Source organism: Cebus imitator, unplaced genomic scaffold (genome assembly GCF_001604975.1).
Source record: "Cebus imitator isolate Cc_AM_T3 unplaced genomic scaffold, Cebus_imitator-1.0 Scaffold61, whole genome shotgun sequence".
NCBI lineage: Eukaryota > Metazoa > Chordata > Mammalia > Primates > Cebidae > Cebus > Cebus imitator.
Genome location: NW_016107376.1, coordinates 4,372,508 through 4,396,467, shown reverse-complemented (window position 1 = coordinate 4,396,467; position 23,960 = coordinate 4,372,508). Strand labels below are relative to the sequence as shown.

General features: G+C 35.7%; 1 protein-coding gene across 1 annotated transcript in view; it reads right to left on the bottom strand.

The window, feature by feature from the left end:
* MINDY3 (MINDY lysine 48 deubiquitinase 3) overlaps positions 1–23,960 on the bottom strand; it is an 83,505-nt gene that overhangs the window by 6,057 nt on the left and 53,488 nt on the right. Inside the window, exons 11-13 of the mRNA XM_017529739.2 lie at positions 10,550–10,622; positions 3,553–3,625; positions 881–968 (exon numbers count right to left, since the gene is read on the bottom strand). Coding sequence (XP_017385228.1) covers positions 881–968; positions 3,553–3,625; positions 10,550–10,622 — 234 coding nt within the window. The remainder of the gene's footprint in view (positions 1–880; positions 969–3,552; positions 3,626–10,549; positions 10,623–23,960) is intronic.

The window sequence follows — 23,960 nt, the reverse complement described above, 5'->3', positions numbered from 1 at the left end:
TTCATTAACACTTTTATCTTGCATTTTAACAATCTTAACTGCATCTTGAATTTTAGTAATTATATTTTGAAATTTTCCCTCTAGCTTTTAAAATTGTTGTCAATCTCTCTCTCAATAGAGGTAAAATAGAAATTGGAACGTCTATTGAAACAATGAACTCCAGTGGAAATTATACTGATATCTGATAAAATGACCATGATATACATTATCTAGTTAAGTAATTTGATTTCGTGGTAAAATGTTTCACGTAGAGAGCAAAGACAAAAGGATGCATGTTGGATATAGAATCGGCTTGCCAATGATGCAGACATAACTGAAAAACATTAAGGACGGCACAGATTCTTCTGCTATTCCAGGTAACTGAGCTCCTATGGAAGCCCAGGGGAAGACATATCCCAGTGTGAAACAGCGCAGACCCACTCAAGTTTTCTTCCACACAACTGAAACTCTCCTGCAACCTGGCTTCTCTAGGTAGGGGCTCCTACTACCCACAGCCACCCTGACTTTCTCTCACAGTATTTCAAAAGGTCTAAAGACAAACATGCCAATCTACTAACAGTTTCCCGAGAGAAGAAAAATGGAGGTGGGAGTGGGGAAAGAGAATATTTTTACTCCACAAACTTTTGAACTGTTCTCTCCACATCATTACGTGTATGGACTGGCGTCTGCGCCATCTTCCACTACCCTCCCTGTCAAGGCACTACGTTACCATATTTGAACACACATTCCCTCTGTCGGGGAAAGTTTCCAAGTAACGGTGCTTTCTTAGACTCATATCGGCATGTTAGGACATTGTACACAAACAGAGAAAATGCTGCAAACAATCACAGGTAATCACCCCAACAGAACAACAATAAATATATTTTCTCAACTATGTTACCTGATCAGGAAAGAATTCTTGAAGAAATGGGCCCAACAGTATGATTCCTAAGCCTTCTGGATCTAATTTATTCTTCATGAGATTTATGCTATGGGGAGAAAAAAAGAAAAACACTGGATACCAGAGGAAAAAAAAAGCTGCTTTTCTTTCATGATTAAATTACTGGTACCGCCACACATTCAAATGCCAAAAATACTAAGAGCTGTTCTTTTTAGAGGCTTAATGACAAATACAAAGGAATGACATCTAATTTGCCAAAACTTGGTTATTTTTAAACTAATCTGTTACTATTTAAAATTTAAATTACGATGACTTTGGAATATTGTTCCTTATTAGGTAATGTAATTTAAAAAACAAGGTTTATAAAGGCTTGTTACTTCCCAAAGGCAAATTCTCTTTGCTTTATAGGTATGCCTGAATTTAACAAACAAAAAGTTCATTTTAAGACCAAGGAGAAAAAGAAACAGGGTCAAAGGCAGTGGTACATCAGATAATAGAAAACATCTCTTAAAAAATTTGCTTTTAAGAACTAAATGAGATAGAAGCTTAAAATTCACAGATGATGTAATTTGAGGGTTAAAGAGCTGCATTAATTCTCAAAGAACTAGTATGTCCTGAATGACAGTGAGTGATAGATACTACATTGGTCCAAAAGCAGCCTAAAGTGAGTACCAGCCCTTACCATGTAAGTGTACCAAGGCTGGGGACAGGTGGTGGTATGTTACCAGAAAGAAGGCAGAGCAAAGCAGACTGCAGTTTAATGGCTTTAAAAATGCAAACAGTCTTCAAAGTTTTACTTTCCATCCTATCTCAAATGATAAAGGCCAAGTAAAATCTACCTTATTATACAACATGCAGTGTTGTGTTTGGGGGTTTCAGGTGGTTCTAGTCAACCAACTTCCTCGGGCAAATTCTCCCCTTTGAGTTTGCCTCAAAGATGAGTCTAGACACCATTTGAAACTTGGGAGATCCATCTTCCTCTCTTTTATCTGTATTCGGTCTGGGTCAGTTACCAGGTGTGCCTCTCACAAAAGGAGTTGAAGCTATTCTTGTGAGGGTAAGCTTTGTTTTAAGGTTTCTGAAGGCTGCATCTGCACTGACGTAGCTGTCTGTCCTAAAAACCCCTGGGCCAGGCTGCATCACAGTCCTGCTGCCTGCCACGTAGTACTGGTCCTGTGAGATGCTCTTGTGTGCCTGTGGCCATCATTCTCGTACAGTATACTATACAAAAGATTCGGCATTTTAATGGGTGTCAGTAAGGCCAGGAAGTTATGATGAAACAAATGAAGGCAGGGTCATAATATATTTAATTCATTTAATGCTTACGATGGCCCAGTTATTTTATGGGCCATCCCGTATTGTAATTCTAACTAGGCCAAAGTACAGAGTGAATAACTCAGTCCAATCTTTCAGATACTTCAAGAAAAACTACCTCATTAAATCAATTGTACTAACTTTATGATTCAAGGTATGTTTTCTATCAGATAAAACAAGGAAAATTAGGCAGATGATATATAGCTATGTAAGAATTTGGGGGGAAAAAAACCTCCCAACTTGTTGTTCTTTCTCTTCCTTGTCATAAAGCTGGTCAGTAACAAAAATTACTTGAGTTAATTTTCTTTTGTAATTAGAGCAGTGTCTCCACTTGGAAATAAGGTTAGAAGTATAGTAATTATTATCATAACATTTGTTGGGCTACTTCAACACTCTGAATTTCTCCTCTTTAAATTGAAAACTACAAATATTAATATTTCTAACTATTGAGAATGGATGAAAGTACAGATCTAGGTAGTAGGGTTGAGACAGATTAATTCAGATGTGACTAACTTATAACTGTTTAGATATGTATCGCATACTTTCAAAGAGAGCATGACTGAACTCATTTAAAAACAGAATAGGACCAAATTATAAAACTGTGTCCACCAATGTTTCCTGTTGCTTTTGCTGAAGACTTTCATTATGTTTGATAAGCTAAGTTTCATTACGTTTAATAGGCTAAAGGTTTTTCATTCTTAAAAAAAACTTGCAGAAAGAAAAAACTATGCTGAAAAAAACGAATAATATATTCTTATTTTTTCATAGATAATAACTGAAGATCTTAATCTACGTAGGAAGCTGTAGATGTAACAAGGTATAAAACGTAACAGTGAGAATGAAGACAATGACAGGATCCTAAGGACATGCTGAAAAATGATAGGCCATAATTTACTGCAGTCATTCTCAAAACATTCAGGTCAGTTAATGTAATTATTTAGAAATGTTAGGTATCTTTGATCATCTCTATTTAAGAGGGAAAGTCAGGCCCGCTGATTATTTAAGCAGGGCAACTGGCAGTTACCTATAGCACACAGAGCAGTCACCGCTTTACTGAAGCTCCTACAGTCACATAAAATGTTAGGACATGGGGAAGTCTTTGCAGAGAAAAAACTCTTTGAAGTTTACAGAAAGACACTTTTAGCACTTTTGAAAAAGCAGGACAGTAACTGCTGGCTTGGAAAGGAAGCTCAGTAAGTATGTCAACTGCTGTAACACTGGATTAGTCCGTTTTCTTTCTAAATCTTTTATGTAAATTGCTAGTTCATATATGCAGATATAGATTTTTAAAGGCAAAAATGTACAATATGTCTTCAACTTAATCGAATCTTTTTGAGTTGGCTAAATGAACAGCTTACTATTCAGGATCTGAAACAAGGTCCAGTGCTTTCATCACATCTTCCAGAAGTGAATCGGGTATGAATCCATTATCTAGGGGTGGAAAAATCAGAAACAACTTGAAATAAGAATTTACCTCAAGAAATCCTACTACTGCTGATCAGATTCCAGGAAAAAAAATCGCATGAAAAATACGAAAAGTTAAGGAATAGTATGTTACGTTTATTTTAGGCACAGTGCCTATTTTTATTAGATACTCTGTTCTATTAGTTTTCTTGGAAATATAGGCAAAGATTTTCTAGGTTAGTTTCAAATAAAAAGATCATCTAACTTCTACTTGAGAACTCCAAGGAAAGTTTACAGTCAAATTATTTGATCTTTAAACAGTGTTACAATGTTAAGTGGGTAAAATATTTCTCTACTTAAAATCTTTAGTAATTAGGTGTATCTTTCAATAAACAAAGTAAACCTTTACATTCTCATTAAAAATTTCAATTAAACAATTCCTTACCAACAAATTCCCTTTGTCACAATGATATTTAGCTCCTTGAAGAACATTGCAATTTAGACAACTGACAGGTAAAAGCAAACATATTCTAAAACAGACTTGGTGATTTTACTGAAAGCTATAGGTTAAAAAAACTGAAATGCAGTGTTAAATTAATGCTGATGATGACGATTTTATGGAAAAAGGTCCATACTCTGATGATACAATAGACCATGACACACACAAAATCCTTGTGGGATAGTTTGAAATGATAGTAGTTTTAAACAAGTAAGTTGTTTATTCCTTACATGTACAGTGCCCAAGTTCCCCTATCCATTTACTCATTCCTGAAGATTGTCTCAGCTTTAAATCAGCTTCCAATATCTTTCAGGGATTAGATGATTAAAAAAAAAATTTGCCATGGAGAACAAGCTGTCCAAAACCCCTGCTCCTATAATCAAACTACAGAATAAAGTATGCAGCTGCTCTTTCAGGATGTAGAATTGTGCACTATCTCTATCAGAAAGGAATGAAGTTATGACTGTAGAAAGATCTTTTCTATACTTAAACCTTATAAGGAGCTGTTTATCCATTTGAAGACAGACTAGCCTTGACTAAAAGGTTTCGAGTCATTTAGGATAATTAAAAATGTACAATTTTTTAAGTGAAGGGTTAGAGTAATTCCAATTTGTCAAGTTACCAATAATTTGAGGTATTGAGAATAAAGACCTTGGTTGAAAGCACTTGTAAAAACATTCAAGCTCTGTGGGCTTAGCTATGAAGAGTCTGATCACTGATTTTGCTTAGTTAAGTCACAGCTAAAGGCTCAGCATCTCTGAATGTGAAACGGGCTTTACGTGGCCACTAGCAGACAGGAATAATTAGGTTTCTGGGTTTATAGGCTATATGCATTTGACATTACAGATGGAGTCTCCCTCATCCAAAATCCTTGGGTCTAGAAGTATTTTGGATTTCAGATTTCTTCTGGCTTTTGAATATTTGCAAATATATAATGGTTGAGCATCCCTAATGTGGTCTGAAATCTGAAATGCTCCAAAGTGTCATATTGGCACTCAAAATTTTGGAGGATCAACTTTTCAGGTTAGGGATGCTCAATGTGTACAACGTTCTTCAGGAGTACTGACAGCATATATTTTATCATGGCTGGCAGCCCTTTGGTAGAAACCATAACCTGTAACTCAGCTCCCACCCCAGGAAAGAGCTAATTGGCTGTATAAAGGCACAAATGACAACAACAAAAACAACAATGTCACCTTCTTAACAACATGCTCAGGTATGATTAACCTCAAGCTTAAACATATTTAAGGTAGCTCTGAGATTTACAATTCATAAACACAGATATTCTGAAGTGTAACTGTAACTGCACCTGGTCAGTGACTCTACATTTTGTACATTTAGTATTTTAAAACTGAAGATGTAATACAATTTTCTCAATAATTAAAAGACTTTTGATACACCCCAGATTAAAAGATTTCAGAATTATTTTCCTTTGTAGAATACTTACTTTGACATGCTAATCATACCTACAAAATCATTCTTTAGAAACATACCAGAATCGTTAAGTATAAAAGCAGATGAAACCTAAGGCATCTGGCATTTAATCAACTGACTCTCTAGAGAACAGGGAAACGGAGGCACAAAGATGAAAAGATGACCTGAAAGTCAACAGCAAAGGAAATGTGAAAGAATACCATTTGTTGATTAGTCAAGCAGATCTATGAAGAACTAAAAGAATAAATAGAACTTGTATGAATTGGTAAATTAACTACATAAATACAGATATGGGGACTATGAGGTGGGGCAAGCAAAGGGGGCAGAGTAGCTAGGATGGGACACGGGTAGCATGTACATACTGTAATTCTGTCAGACCGTGGCTGAAAGGAGGAGAAAAGCTGTTGGTTTAAAATTTTCAAAGATTTTTACCAGCTAAAAATCCAGATTGCAAAAAGTGTAAAATCCTTAGAGGTTGTGGGGAGGAATCACTCGACGCAAAAGAGTGCTGATGAAGGAGAGTCAAAGTGAGTCAGGCATGTAATTTCCTGGATAAGATAACTGTTTCATAACCAAGGAAACCTGAATTGGGCTTTCAAAGGAAATATTTAACAATCATGATCTCTGTTCTCAAAGATTAAGAAACAAACAGGAGAGCTCAGCAGGTCTCCATTTTAACAGAGATACTAGCTAAAGTAAACACTGTAGGAAAAGGCAAATCTCACAAACTCAAAATTAACAGAGAGGCTGGAAAAAGATTTCTCAGATTTTTGCAACAGCTTCTAAGGAGCCTGTGGAGCCTGTGACATTTTCCATTCACTGTGGGGAATTTAAAAATTAAGCAGAATTTAATGTCACTTTAGTCAAATATTAATGATTTTATTTTAAATATTGTATTATATTTGTGTAGCAATATACCAATAAAGCCTTAATAATATAGATCTAAAATTTAAATACTCTTATTGAAACAAGCAAGTGACCTTTTCCCTGAGGCAAAGCCAGACAGGCACCAGAGCTGAGCTTTTCCAGGCCTCTTTGGCATTACTTCTGGTTGGCCCACCTTGCTCCCCAGTGAGTCATGAGTTCCTGGAGGGCAGGGAGTCCAGATCCCCAGGGCCTAGCACAGTGCTTGACTCATGGCTGTTCGATAACATTTGTTACCTTTAATTATCCAAGCTCAACCTAACTTTAAGCAAAGTGCTCCAACCATCCAAGCACCACAGTTCAATCAAAACCAGCTTTGCAACTTACACCTACAAGCTCAGAAATAAGTGGCTCACTGATAGCTTGTACTGCAAATTCACTTTTATTATGTGATGGGAAACTGAGAAGACATGGTGGCAGTATACAGAAAACTGTTAGCTGGGGTTGCCTGACAAACAGTGATGACAGTGACAGGAATGCAGGATGGGTACAGGGCTGAGCATTTATTTAAAAGGAACAGAAGGCAAGGCAATTCTAGAGGAAGTCTAGGAAGTGCTGTATATTAAGCTCAGTCTACAACAGTCCAATTATTCTTAAAGATTAAAAAAATGCAGCATGCTGAAACCAGGCAAAAGATGGCTCTCAACATATTTTAGCAACTTAAACAGCATCATATTTAAAGGGATCTTTTAAAATCAAATATGTTATCCCTTGCGCCAAAATGGTGTTGCTTCTTGACATGTAATTTGTGCAGGGGATGGGGATAAAGGAGAAAGAAGAAAACAAACCCATTATGTATAATATGAAAACCTGTGATTAGAATTTCAAATAAATACTACCTATATAGACCCCGATATCTTTGGAGATTATGGAATAAGCCCTGTGCCACATATTTTTTAAAAACACCACCATGGTTAAGGTACTGAGAACTGACTAATCATGTAAAGTGGTTACTATTAAGTTCATTTTACAAATGAAAAACTGAGGTAGGAACTTGTCCAACATCACGCAGCTAGTGAGGAATAACAGAGATGGAGCCATTTTTCCGGTATCTAGAGGCACTAGAGAATTCCTGTTGTCCAGTATTTTTGATCATATTAATATATCTTTACCTCTTTTTAAAAATTTGATCATTTAACAAAAATTTCTAATAAAACATGTACCTGAATACAAAGCACATATCCAAACACTTTTTCCCACATAAAAGATACACAAAAACACTGTGGACTTTCTCTGAAGCTCATGTGCAACACTTTGAATAGGCCTGTTTCCTGATTCTCTTTAAGCTGTGTACATATGCTAGTCTTTCTGAATTTGAGATTAGTCATTAAACTGTGCCAATTAACTAGAAGTGATACATCAAGGTCCTGCATGAACTACAATTTTCCTAGTATTCCAAATGAGAAATTAACACTTCTAAAGCTATATTTTTGACCTTGTTTTATAAGTATGCTTGATATCAAAATAAATATTGGGCTCCTAAGATCCTTAAGAATCTGAAATGGGCAGAAATTGCTCAACTAGAAATGAGAATGAATATCAAATCCTTACTCCATTACTTTAAGAACAGAAGCTCAAAGGAAACTTAAATTTAGTAAGGTAAAAAGTACCTCTTTATGACTTTAGCCTTTCAGGAAGATATTGGTAGTTAGAGAGAAAGGGAAAGATTGCTGAAATATTTAAAATCTAGTCTTGGTTCTCACATTTAGGTATGTGGCTCTGAAGAAGTGACTCAAACCATCATAAGGCTGTTCTCTAAAAAACAAAAACAATGATGATCCCTGCCTATCTCCTAGGTTTGTGGCAAGGTTTTAATGAGGCCATGGAAGTAAAGTACTTTATAAATTGTAACATTCCATGCAAATGCCACACATTATTTTTAGATAGATCCCCACATACAAACCAGGTTTGTGTTCCAAATGATTGGTACTAAATCACTTGCTTAGACTACGGAAGACGTGGTCCTATAGAGGCAGTGCTATAAATGGAGATTAGCCTGTACACGACTATTTAATTCAAAAGAGACCCACAGCACAGTGTTAACAGCACGACTGCAAATCCATCTACCTGTCACATACCTGGGTTTAGCAACCAGGGGTGGGAGCTAAGAGTGAGATAAAGATATAAAAATACTCCTGGGTACATTCAGTGTCCTTCTAGGTCAGTTATTTTACAAGCAGTTTGAGGACGGTGACAAATGATAACTGTCCCCATACCTGCCTCTGCTAAATAAAAACTGTAACTATCCAAATGCTTGTAAGAACTTTTTGTATACTAAGTGTTCTGAGAAGGTGTGATTTGTTTACATCTCTGAACAAAAGCATACCATTTGGGGAAAGAAAATTAGCAGATTAGTTTGTAAGTGATTGAAAAGACTAAAATGGAACTATTAATATACTTTTAATCCTTCTTCCTTGAGTTGACTATACATAGCTAAATCATGAACAGCGATCTTTAGATGAAAAGTGGACTTTATCTTCTTCCTAAGTCATATACAGAGACATATTTTCCAAGCTATCTGAATAAATTCTGCTTGCTTTAATAATTCATTTACAGTCCTGATAAGCTGTCACACATAACTCCTGTAGATTAAAATCATTTAATAATTTTCTTTGTCTAGTAGAAGCACAGTAACTTTATTTTCATATGCATCTCTCAATTTTTAAAAATTGCCACTGATTATAAATTATGTTTTAGTATTGGTAATATGAGAAATTCTACTTTTCTTGGGTACTATGTAAAAGAAACAGTATAGGCCTGCCACTTCATTAGTAATTACAAAAAGTCAAATGAAGCTACTGTTTATGACAACTGTCTGGTACTTTAAAAATCTTAGCTTCAGTATCTTTGCATTATTGATGAAACTTTTTAAACCAGTTTTATGACATCGGCCTTTGAAAGTTTAAGGCTCCTAAGTCTGCTGTGAAGGCATTTTTTTCATGCCTTTACTATTTAATAGGTATCATCTTCTAAGATTTTCTGATCCTTTCCTTGTATGTTTCTTTTCTCAGAAACTCATTCACTCACAGTTTCAACTGTGTTTCTAAAATCTTAACTAGTAAAACAAAACAATACACAAAATGATTATATGAAAGCCATGTGTTTGGTTTTGGAATGTTCCATGGTAGTTTACACTGGGATAAGATTATGACTATTACCTTGGACAACTGCTCGTGCCACTGGGCAAGGTGCTTTCCCCCTTATTTAATATTCATAATGCCTCTAAGAAATAGGTGCAGTTGTTCTAAGACTGATAGGTAAGAAAACAGACCTAAAAGTAACTAAAGTTTTCTGCTAGTAAGTGGTAAGAAAAAAGATACATTCTTAGAATTCACATGACTTTGATCTTCAGAGAGGGACAGAGCAGATCCCTAAGTGTAAAAAGTTTCAAGATAGAAGAAAGTGTATTCATAAAGATAAGTGAATCCACTCAGGTGTCCACGAGGACTTCACTGATCCAACAACTTCCATTTCTACATGGTACTTTGTAAGGGAACTTACAAGTATGACTATTAGTTTCGAAGTTATACTTGAAAGGTCAGTGAGTTAGCTATAAGAAAGTTGTAACTGTTACCTAAGCACATAGACACAAAAGTGATCAAAACAACCCCAGTGACAGTGACTCAGTGGACATTTTAATGATATATATGTGAACTTCTAAAAACTACACTTTGTTACGTAGAATAGCTAAGCACAGGCTCCAAAGTGATTCAGATGATCTTCCTCTGTGTCTTTATCCTGGAAGATCTGTTTATTTAATATTTGTTTGGATAAGTAAAGAAGAAAATGACTTACTTTTCAAAGAGTTTGTTCAAAAGGTGGCATTTTTTCCCTGTTTGGGGTCAAGATTAACCAGAGGTCAAGACTACATTAACTATAACTTCAGTACTCCAAGAAACCCAATTTGATAAGGACTTGTGTGCTATTTCATTTGTTCCCATTTTCACTGTTTTTCTTTTGAAATGTTCAAGAAACACAACTTAAATTTCATTAAATAATCCAATATATCTTTTGAATAAAATCGGGCAGGTATCAGTATATTTTAAATATGTGAAGACATAAAACACAGAGCTAATGTTAATAAAATCTTTTACCTTCTGGGTCATAGGTTTGAAAAACTCTTCTGGCTTGTTCTGAAGGAGTTTCAGGGGCAACTAAAGCCATATCCTGAAAAGGTAAAAAGCATGTTGTCAATAAGCTTACAATATCATGACATTAAAAAGACAACGGATACTAGGGTAGGAAGACTCTGAGTTACATTTGTATCATAGGTATGTAACGAGATAGGTCATAAACTCTCCAGGCCATTTATTTTACATCTGAAAAAAACACAATAAAATTTCAACCACAGAAAACTGTTGTGAACATTACATGTGAAGCTTTATATAAATACTTAAAACACATGGGAAAAAAGACTAATATTATATTCATAATTACTAGAAAAATGTAGTATGCAAAACCTCATTTTTTTCACATTTGGTTCAGGTAAGAAATAAAATACACTCTGGTTTTCAAATATTCAAAAATCCAGAGATATATTAGAGCAAATAATGATACAATCAGCAATGCATTTAGAATTTTAATTTAGTAACCTAGTCAAAGCTCAATCAAGTTCTACCTGTCCAGAATTTTAATTTTTCTGTACTCAAAGGATATACCCCTAGAGGCAGAAATTTCTTGTCCCCATAAAACAAATTCTCTACCATGACTAATTCATCACAGAAAACATTTGTCAGAATTCTCAGCACAAAAATTCAGTGTTATCTTTGATTCTTTACAAACATTTACTCCACATATCTAAGCCACTATGAAATTCTGCTTGACACACATCAGTCTAAAATGTAGGCTCCTGTTTACCTCTGGTTAGCTTTTACCTGTAATTGTCTTTGCCTATAATGGTGTTCACTCAGACAAACTTCATCAGAGAACAGGTTTCCAAGTATCCCTTCCTCCTACATTGAATTCTTTTCATAGGGTACAAGTGTTAAAATCTAAAATGCTGTTCCCTTGTGGACACAATTTTTGCAAGAAATGTACTTCTTAACTGTTATTCTAATATATCACCTTTACCCTGTTCACAGATTAAGAAACTAAGAATCAAAGGAGTTCTAACTAACCATGAGGACTCAGTTTCTGAAAAACTGTATTTATAAAACACAAGAATGGGACTTAAAACAAGGCAACCTGTCCAAGCCCTTACACTTGTTCCATGTATTACAATAAAAGGTAAAGTAACTTAAAAAAGATCTGATATTTTTTAACATTTGTAAAACTGTGTAATGTACAAGTTTTCTCTCATTTGCCTTCCCTTGCTAGAAACTTCTTAGGCTCACCCTTCAGTGCATATCCAACATTATTTTGCTGATAATGTGTGTGCCCAAGTGACATGTTTTCCTCTGCCTTAACTTGCAATGCCTTTTGGAGTTTCTGATCTAGTCCTTTATTGCTGGACCACTGAATTCTATCTAGTCTTTTCCTGTTAAAAAAAAATGCAGAATCAAACTTGAACCTGTAATTTCATAAACGTATTTGCATGGCAGGTCACCAGAGTGGGATGGCTGAGTCAAAGACAGAATGCACTTGTAATTTTAGAAGATGGTGCCAGATCCTTGAGTTAGGTTTATTTAAGCTGAACAATATTTATTAACCCTCTTTCCTTTTTCTGATACATTGCCAATACAGCCTTAGCTCTACAATTAACTTTTATGCCAATGCTAGGATTCCAGTGTTGGCTCTCAGATTTAGGGAGCAATTGCTGGCACGTGGGTTATTTTGATTCCTTAGTTCCCTTGATCACTCCCAAACCTTAGTTGCAGATGCCTACATTTATTCTAGTAAAAGCTTTAGCTCCCTTAACTACTTCTAACACTACATTTTTCTTTATCAATTCTCTCCGTAAGACTGTTGACATTCGTAGATGAACACCGTAACTGAAATTCTGGCTGAGAAGAAGGTACATAGTTACAGATCAGATTTTATGTTGAGGGGTACTTACAGGGTCACAAAATCAGGATACAGTCATTCTTACTATTTACCATCTGTTCCATTCTCAACATTTTTTTTTTTTTTTTGGGGGGGTAACAAATGATTGAGGAAATGTTTTGAAATGAGTTTTAAGACATTGCTTAGAATTTCTAAGTATTAAAACTATAATCTAAATAGAAGAAAAGGGAGTACCAGGTTAGCCTTTTGGGGTTAAATGAAATCTTTTGGGGGGAAAGGTAGTAGAAATATAACTGAAGCATTACTTCAATATTGCTACAAAGTGAAGTTTGGGAAATTATTGCTGTTTATATAGTTGCGGGAAGTAAGTAAAATTCCAGTTTTTAGCCACAGAAGGTTTACATCAGATTCTCTGGCATTAGGGACTGCAAAGTTCAGGAGTGTAAAAAGAATTTAAAACAAACTACCTGATGCCATGTCTCTAAGTTCCAAGTGTTTTTTAAAAATACTATACTAATATAGAAAGAAATTAAAGTAAACCTTAATGAAAAATGTACCGCATATCTCTTTCTTGCCTCTGGTTCGGGCTTGCTACAGAAAGAGAAGTTGGAACTTAGGCAAAAGTCCTGGTATACTCTAGTTAACACATGTTCATTTAGAGCAGGGTTTGGCAAGCATTTTTCTGCAATGGGCCATGGAGTACATTTTTATGTTTTGCAGTGTGCATGGTTTTAGCAGCAAAACAAATGACCATGGCTATGTTCCAATAAAACCTAACTTTACCAAATCAGGTGGTGGCTTCATTTGGCCTGAGGGCCGTTTGCTGACCTGTGATTTAGATATTACATATTTTTCCTCCAAATGCCCTAACATTTATTAAACATGCCACCTTTTTGATATATACATATGGCAGGGGAGATTAAAGACATCTTAATCACTTTCATAGGTTTTACAAAGAACATATTTTGGCTATTATCAGAAATAGAAAAGAGCAGGGAATTCTCGCTAGAAAAAACAGAATCATGAAAGGCAAGGAGATGTAACTTCATAGCACACAGGGAAACTGAAAAAGCTGAATAGGACTGAGAACTGTGACAGAAAAGGAGGACTTAGAAAGGGAAATGAGCTTTGACAGAAGAATGAAAATTTGATTTTTGAATTTTTAAACTTTGGAGGTAACGGTTAACTCCATGGGTTCTACTTGGATGTTTATCTTAATACTTGGCAGACTACAAATACTCACCGTTTGCCAACTGTGGGCTTCTCATGAGCTATTAGAAATAGAACACTAGCATTACGTGGAGGTAGGGCTAGAGAACCTGCCAGGGAAAATACTGAAAACTGATGAAAGCAGATTCCTTCAAGGAACTAAGAAGCGACTACAGTTGTCCTTGAACAACACAGCTTTGAACTGCATGGGTCCACTTATACATGAATTCTTTTTCAATAAATATATTGAAAAATATTCTTGGAAATTTGCGACAAACTGTGCAGCCTGGAAATATTTTCAAAAATTAAGCAGGCCATGCATGCATAAAGTATAAGTAGATACTAGGTCTATTTTATTATTTACTACCATGAAATGCCACAAATTATAAAAAATTAAACCGTATAAAAACATAGGCATACAGACTGTACCTGGCACCATTCACAGTCAAGAGATGTAAACAAATGTAAAGACACAGTATCAGATCATAACTGCATAAAATTAACTTTAGTACATACTGTACTAGATAATTTCACCATCTCCTGATGGTATTGTGGTGAGCTCATGTTGTATCTGCTTAGAGTACAAGTGTGGTGCTAATCATCCCCACATGTACAGCTCATCACTCCAGTGAGTTCCACATCACAGGAAAAAGTGATCTTTCACAGTTCTCACGTACTTTTCACCTTGTTTAGTGAGACACTGTGTATATCTTGAATAAAACCAACAGACCCATATGAAGTGCCACTAGTGATGATGGAAGTGCTCCCAAGAAACAAAAGTCAGGATGTAAGAAAAAGTGGAATTGCTTGATATACACCATGAATTGAGGTCTGCTACTGTGGTTGCTCACTATGTGAAGATAAATGAGTCGAGCATAAAGAACAATGTAAAGAAAGAAAAGGAAATTCGTGAAGCCATCACTGCAGCTATGCAAACCTTCTGCTTTTTGCAAAATACCTTCTTGTACAAAAAATGCAACTTGTATATAAGTGCAGGATTGCTACAGGAAGGGGATACCTTTAGACTGTCATATGATTCAAGAAAAAGTGCAACACAAAAAGTTAAAGAAAAACAAAGGGAAGGAGCTAAAGGTGGAGAACTTAATGCCAGCAAAGGGTGGTTTGATAATTTTGGAAACTGGTTTGGCTTAAAAAATGTCAAGGTAACAGGAGAAGCAGCTTCTGCTAATGAAGAGGCAGCAAGTAAGTTCCCAGATACCATTAAGAAAATCTTTGAGAAGAAAGAATATCTTCCTGAACAGGTTTTTAATGCAGACAAAGGTGCTCTATTCTGGGGGGAAATGCCATAAAGGACATTTATATGTAAGAAAGAGAAGCAAGCACTAGATTTAAGACAGGAAGGAAAAGGCCATTGTTTTATGCAAATACAGTCAGGGTGATGATCAGGACTGCCCTTATCTACAAAACTGCTAACCCCAAGCCTTGAAGAGTAAAGATAACACCAGCTGCTAATCTTTTGGTTGTTTAAGAAAGCAAGCCTGGAAGAGAATGCTTTCTCTGGATTGGTTCTGTCAATGTTCTGTACATGAAGTTAGGAAGTACCCTGCCAGTAAGAGACTGACTTTTAAAGTTCTTTTGATATTGGACAACATCCCTGGCCACCCAGAACCCCATGAGCTCACGACCCCCATGAGCTCATGACGGAAGGCATCAAAGTAGTCTTAACTGCCCTCAAATGCAACATAACTAACTCAGCCTCCAGATTAGGAAGTCATGAGGACCCTTTGAGGCTAATTACACAGAAGTCATGAGGACTCTTTGAGGCTAATTACACATAGTACTCTGCAGAAAAGATGGTTATTGCTATGGAAGAGAACCCCAACAGCGAGAACATCATGGAAGTCTGGTAGGATTACAACACTGAAGAGGTCATCACAGTTACAGAAAAAACTAATCCATCCAGCCTCAAACATATTCCTGCAAGAGACGACTGTGTCCAGATGCTGAGCATGACTTCACAGGATTTACACAGCGATTCAGGGTACAGGGGTAAGGTTTCAAGAGCTAACAGATACCACATCAGAGGAAATAACAGAAGATAGCTTGATAGATATGAATGCTATTGAACCAGTGCTGAACGATGAGGAAGACAACGTAGAAGCAGGGCCAGAATACAAACTGACATTCATTACAATTTTAACATACTGTTTTCTCTAGCTTACTTTATTGTAAGAATATAGTATATAATATATATAACATGCAAAATGTGTTAATCTTCTGTTGGTTATGGTAAGGTTTCCAGCCAACGGGCTACCAGTAGTTAAATTTTTGAGGCAGTCAAATATTATATGTGAATTTTTTACTATGCAGGGGGTTGGCGCCCCAACTCCCATGTTGTTCAAGGGTCAATTAAATTTTCAAAACAGAATTGCATTAGTTTCTTTTCACACTGCTAGAAAGATACTACCTGAGACTGGGTAATTTATAAATAAAAGGTTTAACTGACTCACAGATCTGCATGTCTGGGGAGGCCTCAGGAAACTTACAATCATGACGGAAGACAAAGGCCGAAGCAAGTACCTTCTTCACAAGGCAGGAGAATGAGCGTGCAGGGGAAGCACCAGACATGTACAAACAATCAGATCTCCTGAGAACTCACTATCAGAAGAAAAGCATGGGGGAAACGGCCCCTATGACCCAATCACCTCCCATCAGCTCCCTCCTCACAATGCGAGATGAGATCTGGGTGGGGACAAAGAGCCAAATCCTATCAGGAATTAAGGCAATTTATTGGTTGAAGTTAAGTGTAAAACAAGTATCTCAAAACCCTGTATGTGGGGAAATTATAACAAACCCATTTGTTAGCTATCTAAACAGAAACTCTTTTTTTTCCCTCCCAGAATACAACCAAGTGGTATTGGTTAGGTTCCAAATAGCAAAACCACCAACTATACCACCTGTCATTACTAATAAAAACAAACTGTGTCTTGAACAATAAAAACAAAAATCATGTGTTACTCTTTCGGTAATAGCTAATTTGGTAAACTTTGTAGGCATGAGCTCTTCTTAATCATACCACTTAAAAAAAGATGTGTTTATACTAGAGGATGAAAAAAGAAAATGAAAAGAGAAAAAACCCAAGAGATTATAGTAAATTCAAATGGAAACATTCCAGAAGTTTTCTTCCACAAATCTAAACCAGTACATAGTCTTCTAAAGTGATTACTGGCTTGCTTATTTTGAGTGTTTACAATGCTTTTTGGATTACCATAGAAAATGATCTTTTGGTTAAATAAACCTTGTTTAAATTTATGTAATGTTTAAATGTTTAGAGATGTAATCAGAAAAAGTTACAAAACCACCTTCTATTTCCATTAAAGTGTTTCATGTTGTAGTTCTTTTAACTTTATAATTTTAATTAAAATTACAAATTCCAGCACTAATTTTTACCAATTTAATTAAACACTTGTGAACAGGGTTCCTAGTATAAAGATCTATAGTAGAATAATCCATGTAGCAAACTTAATATTTAATATACTGCATATTTGCATAGCAAGTTTGAACAGCAAGTATAGAATTCCATTCAATCTAGAGCATTTTATAATTGAGACAAAACATTTCAGTGAGAGGTATTATAACTGCCGTATTTTTCTTACTGTACATAAAATGGTTTAGTTACAAAGAATGTAGTTAACTATATAAATGTGAAGAGAAGGATTCTACCCCTCAGAGTTTCCATTTCCAAAACTTAATATAGCAATAGCTTTTAGGTTCCGTATGTAGTATATTTTCTCTATCTGTCCATAAAACCATAATTTCTTAAACATTTGGAAGGCTTATTAGGTGGCTGAGAAAGGCCCGGTCTGTGCGCTTAAGGTTGCAGTCTAACAGAAGAGAGAAAAACATCCAGGAATATTATTAAAATTATCCTAAGAAAATTATCTTTTAAGATGAAGTTCTAACAAATATACACTAATCCTACACTCCTCACACACACCAAAAAAACCACGAATTATAATTAAATAGATTTCAAGGTTAGCAGATTATACTTGCATTTTCTTTTCCTCTCTAGTTGTAATACTTATGAGAAAATTTCCACATGTACGGCATGTGGAAATCTTTTAGGTACCCTCCGTAGAAAGAGATCCTAAACATCAGACTCAACTATTACATACTGTTTTAGTTAGCAACTTAAGCTCTGATTTGCCATAGAAATTTCTATAGTAAAAGCAGTTCTTTACGTTCATCTGATATAATCACATGCTTTTATCAAAGGCATTTATATTCAACCAATTTACTGGTCAACAGGGATTGCTAAACAATATAGCTTTTAAAATTATCTAGCCTCACTCAGCTTAACTGCAGGTGGTTGGCAGGGGGTGGAGGATAGGGGTTGGTGAACCAAGCTGTTAATGGGACTATCTAATAGCCTACAATCAGGAAACAGATACCTCTTTTCACATAGCTTAGCTCTTTTTGTATTATCAGTGTAACTATTCACTGTTCACTATAAACCTTTTAAAATGTTGTAACATTAGCCATCCTTCTAAACACCTACTGAAATATAAGGCCTGTGTGCAGTGGGTTGGCTAGGGATAAGTAGTCCACTACTGAAAAAGTCTTTAAAGCTTATTCATTAAACCTTACTTCATTATCAAGAGCAATCTGCCGTCATGATTAATCAAAGAACCTCCAAGAGTGTCATCACCTAACTTCAAGAATAATTGCACATACATGACAGTTGAGCTTGCAGACAACACTTTATAGTGTTAAAATCCCTCCAATCAATAGATAAAAGGTAAATGGTATACAATTTACCTTTAAGCTTTAAGTAAAATTTTACTTGATAATGTTTCACATTTAGTCTTTGCTTACTAACTGTATTTATGAAAAAATGATTTGGGAAATAGATTTTAAGTCAATTATCTCAAAACATAGAACATCATCAGTGCCAGCAGAATTAACAGAATTCAGTTAATCCCAATATCTGAAAGCAGGAAGGACGGTGGTCTTTTCTTACTCTTCCATTATTTTCCAGATCATGTGTAAGCCCCAGGTCACATCCACAGCGGCCCACTGCTGTGAGGCACCAATCGTGTACTATCGGCAGAGAAGTCAGGTTAGGAAACACAGCACAGAGCCCTCTGAGGTTCTTCCTCCAGGAACACAAACTAAATGCACAAGTGGAAATAAGGCAATGGGAGATGAAGTTTCCAACAGATGTGATCTACTCTTGTACCATAATTATTAAAATCATTAATGAGTGAGCTGCTGACTCTCCAAATTATCATAATTGACCAACTCACTTTAACAAATCCATCAATCTTTCTTGAAGTTAGGTGATGTTCTTAGAGGTTCTTTGATTACTCATGACAGCAGACGGCTCTTGATAATGATGTAAGTTTTAATGAATAAACTTTAAAGATCTTTTCAGTAATGAACGACTTATCTGTAGCCAACCCACTGTACACAGGCCTTATACTTCAATAGATGTTTAGAAGGATAGCTAATGTTACATTTTAAAAGGTTTCTGGCCCACAATGAATATTTATACTGATAATATAGAGGTACCTGAAAAGATACAGTTCCTCTATTTCAAAAGTAGGACTCTTTATATCACTGGAATTAATTTAAACTGTCCAGTCACCTAAATACAAGGTAATCAATGGTGGTAGAGATTATTGTTCCCAATTAGCTGCTGCTTCCTCCTAAGAGGATTTTCACTGTCTGTTGCTGAGTGACCTGAAGTACCTCTCTGTGAGACTGGTCTACTTCCTCGCCTCACTGACATCAGATTTAGCCAGAGAAATATAACTGGAAGTGACATTATGCTAGCTTCTAGCAGAAGCTTTAAGCACCACTATCTGTTTTTGCCAGGAGTCTTGTTATTTTCCCTTTTATAAAAACTGCACATTCCAGACAGAGGCTACTCCTTTAGCCTGGATCTTAAAGGAGACACATGGAGCATACTGGCAGCCAGCATGGAAGTTACGAGGGCAGTAAGCTTTGGACTCTGTGTTGGGGAGAGGGGTATGGTGGCAGTAGTGTGCTCCAGCACAGGCAAATAGAGCATACACTGTTTTTAAAGATGTTAAAACATTCTCAAATTATTTTTTATCACCACAACACGCAGGCAAATCTAAACAATGTCAGTGGTCAAATACTCCTACCCACAGGATGGGCTGTTCTCATGGCCACCTTCTTGAATAACCACTGTGTACAGGACTGAAATGTCAGGGTTGTTGGTTACTGCAGCAAGCTAGCAAAAGGAATTCAAACCTAATATTCTGGCTGGGGTTGTATGTTGCTTGTACCACATGTACTCTATTTGATCTTCCTATTCATAGCAGCCTACATTTTCTTCCTGTATCTTCCCTCATGTTACCCAGTAACTCTGACTTTAATGACGTAAACTGCACATGGAGGAATCTCCACATATGCAGACTCTGTATGTTTCCTATGAAAATAAACACCTAAGAACATTACTAAAACTGTAGTCTACTCAATACCAATAATTTAATTTTGGTAGGCTTGGATTAGTATGAACAAAAGGTGACGGTCCCCAACCCATCGTACTTTCTTTTCTACACTTTTAAACAAGGTCTGCCTGATTAAAAATTAGTCACAGTACTCACATTTATAATCTAAAATTTTATCACAGCTGTACAGAGAAGCTTTGGTTGTTGACTGAGAAGGCCATTCTACTTCCATGAATTTGCTTTACATTCATGCCATGGGTATTCATGTTTAGCTTTCCACATCAAGACAGACTTTCATATAGTAAGATAATTTGGGAAAAAATCTGATTATTCAGCTGGTCCTATCATCAGCCTTTGCTTTCATCTTAATATCCTAGCACAACTAGTATGGTTTAGCTATAATCAACCAATTAGTATTCCCCAAATAAGTATTAACTTTCCCATACAACACTACATCTATACAGCCTTCATTTCGCATCGGTCTCAAAGTTACCACATCCTTTCATTCAAGTACAATCTCTTCTACACCTACTTCTTCCCTCTTGCAGGCTCTACTCCACTGTAGCATAATGAGTTGTTTTCTTAAGGGAGGGAAGCAGTTAAATGGACAGCTCAGAAGTTGGAAGACGGGTTTGACTCCTGCCTCGGTACTCACTAGTATCTAACTTTGGAGATGTCATTTTTCTCATTGACCTCAGACTGTAACACGTAGATGAAAATGGCATGCAACTCAGGGGTGCTTTGAGGATTAAGTGAGGCATGCTCCTGAGATGATTAATTAGCATACTGCCTAACACAGAGACAACATTCAGTAAATGTTCACAGTAAATTATTACTATTGATTATTACATTTCAACAGTACTTAGCACAATGCTGAATGTGTATGACAGTAGGTAGTGTGGGACGTCATTGCCACAAGATAGGATGCTGGAAGAAAGAACAGCAACAAGAAGAGAGTAGGAGAATCAGTGGACACAATAGGAATGGTAGCAATCTTCCTGAGCAAGATTTTGATAAGCACATTCTGGGCAGAGGATAACATAAGCAAAGCATGTGCATATGCACACAAACCACATCCCCCAATTAAACTAAGTAAGACTTAGCAACGGTCATATATTAATTAATTAAACTTAGTAAGACTTAGCAACGGTCATATATTAACTGTACAAGACCTTTTTTTGTCATCTGCTATTAACTCACTGGCTATAATTTTTTTTCTATCAATTCTGAACAGACAGCTAGGGGTGTGGGCTTAATGATACTGACAATTAAAACTACCAGGCTTTATTTCTAACAGAATACTTCTGGGACCTTCCATCAATATTTTATCTTTAGATAATTATTTGGATACTATCATAGGAGAAAAAGGAATTCAAAGGAAGAGAGAGAATTCTTCCAGGAAGCAGGATGACATCACCGATGACTGAGAAGTGATAACTGAAAGAAAAAGAAAATTCAGGGAAATCACAAAAACCAGATATCCAAATACAGCTGCATAGGGCAAGGAGTACGCAAGGGTAATTGATGTACACTTGGCCTAAGGAGGTAAGAACATTTATATTTTGAAAGATTTCTGGTCAAAATAATTAAAAAGCTTTAGTATTACGGTGGTACAAGTCATTGGCATAATCCTAGATTGCTGATAGGGGACAGCCCTAAAGCATGCTAAGCAGGTAGGAAAGTTTGTGATTTAAAATTTGCATATTTGTAATAATTCAAATCATTGAGAATGGTTACGATGTCCAGATGCCTACTTAAAACTTCCAAGTAGTTCAGATAAGAGAGATTAACTTCAGTATGCTTCAGGTTGCTATTCTTCTTTTAGAAGAAAGGTGTTAAAATTCACATATTTAAAGTATAAAAACAAATACATGAGCATTTTCACTATTTCAAAAGTTATGATTTAAACTACAAAAACAAAAACATTCACATTTTCACTATTTCCTTTCTGCATTAGTTAAGGCATGAAATCTCCATATATGCACAAACTCCAGAACTTAAGATAAATGGACGGGGTAACTCAACTGCATGAAAACACAAAATGACAACTGTAAACTTTCTTGTAACAGTAAAGCCTATGCAGCATCACTTTACTACTTTTCCCTAACACTGTTTTATTACATGCAGAGAATTGTTAAAGTAGAACTGTCCAATTTTTAAACACCTAAAAGAAAAAAGCTCTAACAGTTAAATCCATTGTTCTTTCTGTTACACCGAAGAGTAATAAAAGCAGCTTGTGCTGTGTAAATAATTCTCCCTACACACCTAGTAACAGATCCTACTAGAAGAACACTGTCAGCTCACAAAGCAACAGTTAAATAATTTTTTCCTCCTCAGCATTAAATTCAGTTTCTTTATATAAACAGTTCTGTCATGGGTTTTCATGTGTTCATACTTGACAGGAAAACTGCTTTACCAAAGGAAAGGTCAGAGGTGAGGTTCTGCACACACACAGAGTTCCTTCACAACCATAAAAGAGAACAAAAAAGGGATGTAAAACTCATCTCCCCAACTTCAAAGGAGAGTTTAAATGGAGTACCAAGCAAATGAGCCACGGATCTTCTGAAGATGAAACTAGATGCTATAGGTAGGGTCCAACTATTTTTATATTGGATCAACAGCTGTCACTCCACATTGAGATTCAAATGCACAATAAAAACAAAAAAGACATTTATTCTGTCTTGCATTTTACACATTCTAAATTCTAGTAATAAAGTATATTTTCAAATTAAAAGTGCCCATTTTGAATTTGCATTGGAAATTAATTTTGTAATTAGTACCCATTTCAAGGGAAATTAAGAAAGTGATCCAAATAAATTATTCTTTAAACCTAAATATAAAAATAAAAGATGAGGAATCAATGGGGAAAATGATGGTTAAGGAGAAAAAAGAGGACAAATGCCCTAATATTTGAACATTTAAATAATTAAGTATTACTCTGAAAGACCTGACTCCTAAAATATTTAACATATTATAAAACAAATGATACACAGCCTTCATCTAATAAGAGCTAGTTTTTTCTTTTGAATTTAAGGGAAGACAATTCAAAAGTTAAGTTTAAACATAAGTTCTGTATTCCTTAAGCATCTACTTTTCAAAATACATTTCTTTTTACCTGTGCAGTAGGTTTGCATGTTTTCAAATAACCTCATCGAATGTGCTGTGATACAATTTCTGAAGATCCATCCCCACAGGGCACATTCCGTCTCCATGTACAGATCTTTTTCTGCCATTGCTCAGATGACCTGCTTGGAAAGTTCTCCATCACACTTAGTAGGAATTAAGTTTCCCTCTTTGAAGAGGTCCATTTACGTACTGCATTTCACTTCACCTGTATCCTCTTATTAGAGGTTCTGTGGGAACCCTGCTGCTTGATGACTCTGCAGTTTCTATAAGGTTCCTGAAGTTAGATTCTGTGATATTCTCCCTCAGTACTAACTATAAAACTCTCATTTACATGGGCCAGCTTGGATGCGTTTCTCACGACCAGACTCCTTAGGATACTATGTCAAGCAGTACAATAACAGTTTTGTTGTTTGACAGAGACAGAGGGTTAGCAAGATGACTTTGTCTCTATCAGACAGAAGAGATGATTTATAAAACATGGCAGACAGTTTAAATTTAAAAACATAAGAAAAAATATTTCTTCATGAAAGAAATGTTATAAATGATCAATCCTGAACATTTTTATAATCTGTTCATAAAATAAATTTATTTTTAATGTTGATTTTCAAGTAAAACTGATTTATGAAAAATTTCTTTTAATTCTACAAAACGTGTTAAATGATTAGAGGTCAGGAAGAGGGCTCCAATACAACTAAAAAGGTAAATTCTGGGTCCCTGGATATATCAAATATAAAGTGGTAAGTATATTAATACTTTGGCACTGAAAATTAAAATCATGGACCTGTAC